This window comes from Hydra vulgaris, chromosome 01 (assembly GCF_038396675.1).
Source record: "Hydra vulgaris chromosome 01, alternate assembly HydraT2T_AEP".
In the NCBI taxonomy this organism is placed as follows: Eukaryota; Metazoa; Cnidaria; class Hydrozoa; order Anthoathecata; family Hydridae; genus Hydra; species Hydra vulgaris.
The window spans coordinates 4986452-4990150 of record NC_088920.1 but is presented as its reverse complement, the minus strand read 5'-3'; the positions used below and the strand labels follow the sequence as shown (position 1 = coordinate 4990150).

At 26.7% G+C, this 3699-nt stretch overlaps 2 protein-coding genes across 2 annotated transcripts; both read right to left on the bottom strand.

Annotated features, from left to right (window-relative positions):
- Positions 1–551: 551 nt before the first annotated feature.
- Positions 552–1363, bottom strand: LOC136074753 (uncharacterized). The gene is made up of 2 exons (XM_065787068.1): positions 1111–1363; positions 552–1015 (listed from the first exon to the last, which is right to left on the bottom strand). Exons 1-2 carry the CDS (start codon positions 1305–1307, stop codon positions 811–813), a joined length of 402 nt encoding a protein of 133 aa, XP_065643140.1. The 5' UTR covers positions 1308–1363; the 3' UTR covers positions 552–810.
- Positions 1364–1488: 125 nt separating this feature from the next.
- LOC136073992 (uncharacterized) lies at positions 1489–2451 on the bottom strand. Its single transcript, XM_065786290.1, has one exon. It carries the CDS (start codon positions 2449–2451, stop codon positions 1489–1491), a length of 963 nt encoding a protein of 320 aa, XP_065642362.1.
- Between the last annotated feature and the right edge of the window lie 1248 nt (positions 2452–3699).

Sequence of the window (3699 nt, the reverse complement as noted above, 5' to 3'; positions counted from 1 at the left end):
TGTCTTTAGTGATCGCATTTCAATGTTATCGTTAATTGGATTTGACATTCCTTGACTTGTTATGTTGCAAAACAGGCATGAGTGTCTACCTAAAGTAATTGAACAAGTTTGTGTTAAGAAAGCAAAATAAATCATGTTGCATGTATCTGGCCCAGATGAGTTTTTTTATAGAAATCTGTATTAAATATGTACTTACCATTTGCACCAGTTATTCCATAAATTGCACACAAGAATTCATAATCACTGAATACAAATACACGAATCTGCTTTTCTCTAAAATTGAACAGAATTAAATTATTATACATTTTTTTAAAAAGAAACTGTAATCTATCATAATCCTGACAATTGTGGTAAGAAACCAAGAATTGATGATTTTGTTTATGTCAAATATTGTTTGGATGTTTTTGAATTTTAGTGTGCTTGGATAATTGAATTATTTTGTTGTTTGTAATATGTTCTTACTTCCAGATCATTTTTTGCAATAAATCGATTTCTGATGTAAATCTTGTCAATGAAAATTTTCAAATTTGTGGTATAATCTTTTGACTCAAATATATTAAATATTGTTGTATTTGTTTTGGCATTAGGCTTTTCCACATTCGCTACTTGATAAAACATTTTGAACGAATCACCTCCATAGTCACCTCCTATTTTTATATGGATTTCGTTGTCTTTAATCTTGTTGTATAATAAGAGGTTGTTGCTAAAATTATAACAAGAAAAATTAATTTTTGTTTTTATAGTATTGCATTTAATTTATTGTAGTATGTTAAAGTGTTTTTTTAAAAAGATTTGTTTGTACCTATCTAGTCAATCTAGTACATTTGTTATATGTCCTTGTAGATTTTCAATATATGCACATGGCAATTCCTTGATTTCATAAGAACCTTTTGAATCTTTTTTTTCAACCATAAATGGAGCGTTTTTAACAATAAGATCATCACATGACCATTTCTTAGCCACATTTCTTTGTTTTGCATTAGAAGCACAAATTACATTGTTGTTTTTCAACCACCTAAAATGATAATGTTTTTTTTATTATCAATAACTATTAAAAGTATTGAATTTGTCTTTTCAAGATTTCTATATAATAATTGCAATCTTGTGTACCTAGATAATATTTTCATGTTGACATAAGTACTGCTCATGTTTGCTTTTAAACTGATCATTTCTTCAGCAGATATTTTGGCTTTTGAAATATTTGATTTGCTCAGAATATATTCTTTTTCATTTTCATTAAAAGAATTCAAAAGAGTAGCAGTTTGCTTGATTGTAGAACTAATGCTTTCTCCACATGTTTTGCTCATATTATGTTTTAGATGTAATTGTCGTCTGCGAATTGTGCGTAAACATACATCTGAGCTTTCTTTATATTATTATATAAGCATAAGGGCTAAAATGTTGTGTAATTTATTTAAAATATTCAAAAAATCATACTATAGTTTCCTTTTATGAAATTAAAAGCATTTTTGTTTTGTTATAGTAATTTTACAGTCTCTTTTTTTGTAAAGATAGTCTTACCCTTGGTCCTCCTGTCGGAAATTCAATTACATTGGATTTTGTTTGAGACATTTTTTGTTTTATTACATGCAGAGCAGCATCTTCAATATTTCTTGGTATAACACTTGTTGAATCCAATGTGAATATATCTGAAAAGTTTATTTGTGAAATTGATGACGATGATATTGATAATGTTGTTGAACTTGATATTGGAGTTGTCTGACAAGTTTTTTGATGTTTCTTTCGTTCTGACAGTTGTTTGACTTTAAACAATCTACCACAACCTTGCTTGCATACTTCTTGCAAATTTTCTAACATTTCAATGACATTGGTTGATGAAATTAACCCATCACTTGGAATTGAACAGGAACATTCAGGGCATTCTGTTTTTGTTATTAGTTTGCCAATTATAAGTGGTAATAGACATGGTGCACAGAATGAATGAAGACAGTTTTTTATAATAATTGGTTTATGCATAATTTCGTTGCAAATAGTACACACACAAAGATGCACATGAGGGTTTAAAGTGAAGTTAATATCTTGCAGTTTAAGATTAAATTTTGTTTGAGGTAAAAGTTTAGATTGTATGTTATTTATTTTGTGTCTAGTCCAAATATTTTCACTATAACTAATACTTAAAGGTCTTCCACTTATCTTTTTCTTTTTTTTTCTTCCTTTATTGGCTTTGAAGCAAACACATTCAGTTACATTGCAATTTTCAGGCCAAGATCGTAATTTTAATTCAGTGTTTGAACCTTTTTCAATATTTCTTAATATTGAAAAGCATCTATAACACATTTTTTGAGGATGCTTATTTGGGTGGCCCTTATCGATTAGGATAAAAAAACAAAATTCTATTCTGACAATATGTTTTGTTAAAAGAACACTATCATTATCTAGACTTTCTCCACATATTCTGCATAATGTTTTTAGTTTCGATTCATGTGACATTTTTATGTGTTTTTTTATTGCTAAAATATAAGATTTGATGTACAAAATTTTTAAACTTAAAAAAGTAACCGGACTCTGATTTTTTTTTTAGTTAAAACCAAGTTTTTTTAAAATATATATATCTATATATATATATATATATATATATATATATATATATATATATATATATATATATATATATATATATATATATATATATATATATAAAGTTAAAACCATCTTTTTTTAAAATATATATATCTTTAAAGCATAAAAATTCTAATAAATGCTTAATTATTAAGTTTTAGTAGTAAGGATGACCATAAAATAATTTTCGACTTTCCTGCGTATTTTATCACATAAAAATTAATAAATTAAGTATTTCAAATAAAATATGTTTTCCTTGGCCACACATTTTATCAGTTTATAGTTTATATCTGATTTATACATCTTCAAAGCAATGATATGACCTTTTTTATTAGGTTACGGTAAAAGACCATTACAAAAAAAAATCAAAATTACTATGTTGTTGTTTTTAAAGTAACGCATGCGCATAATAAATGTCCGCAAATGCTTAAAATTAAACCACCGTGTTTCCTGAATTGTTCCAAATAGATGTTTTGAATATTCTTTTTTTTTTTTAATAATATTTGAAACGTTTTATCATAGAAACAGTCAACGGTATTGGATTTGGTAAGAACTTAGTTTTAAATTAGATTTTGGTACAATAAAGTTGATAATTGAAAATTTAGTATGATGCTTGTGCGAGATTTAACTAAATTAAGACTGAAATACAATAGGAGAAATCCCATGTTTTATTTTAAACATGAATTGTAGAACTTGGTGTATATTAAGTTTATAGATACTTAGGTAACCAAGCTTTCTTAAAAGAGGTTCACAATGAATGTCTGTGTACACTAAAAACAATCCTGCATGCATTTTTTTGCTTACTATAAAGTTTTTTTTATTTACTATAATTAATACTAATAATACAGGATATGTTATTGCAGATACGGGTAAAAGGCGAAAATGCGGAAATTTTTAATGTGTATAATGTGGGGAAAAAATGCGTTAAATTTCTCTTAACCCATAAGCTTACCGATGCCCCAACCAAAACATATTGCAATCAAAACATATAAGTTCGTTTTGTTGCTTTGCGCAAAACAGATTTAGCCAAGGTTTTATTAGTTTTTAAATAAGAAACCCAAATAGACACTGTATATTTATGGTGCGGTTTAATAAACACTTTACATAACTTGAAAGCCA

Bases quoted from the DNA above. Each gene is read 5' to 3' on its own strand.
- LOC136074753 (XM_065787068.1), bottom strand. From the start codon at position 1,307: ATGAGCAAAACATGTGGAGAAAGCATTAGTTCTACAATCAAGCAAACT. The intron at 1,016-1,110 runs GTACACAAGATT...TTATCATTTTAG, and splicing joins AACATGAAAATATTATCTAG to GTGGTTGAAAAACAACAATG.
- LOC136073992 (XM_065786290.1), bottom strand. From the start codon at position 2,451: ATGTCACATGAATCGAAACTAAAAACATTATGCAGAATATGTGGAGAA.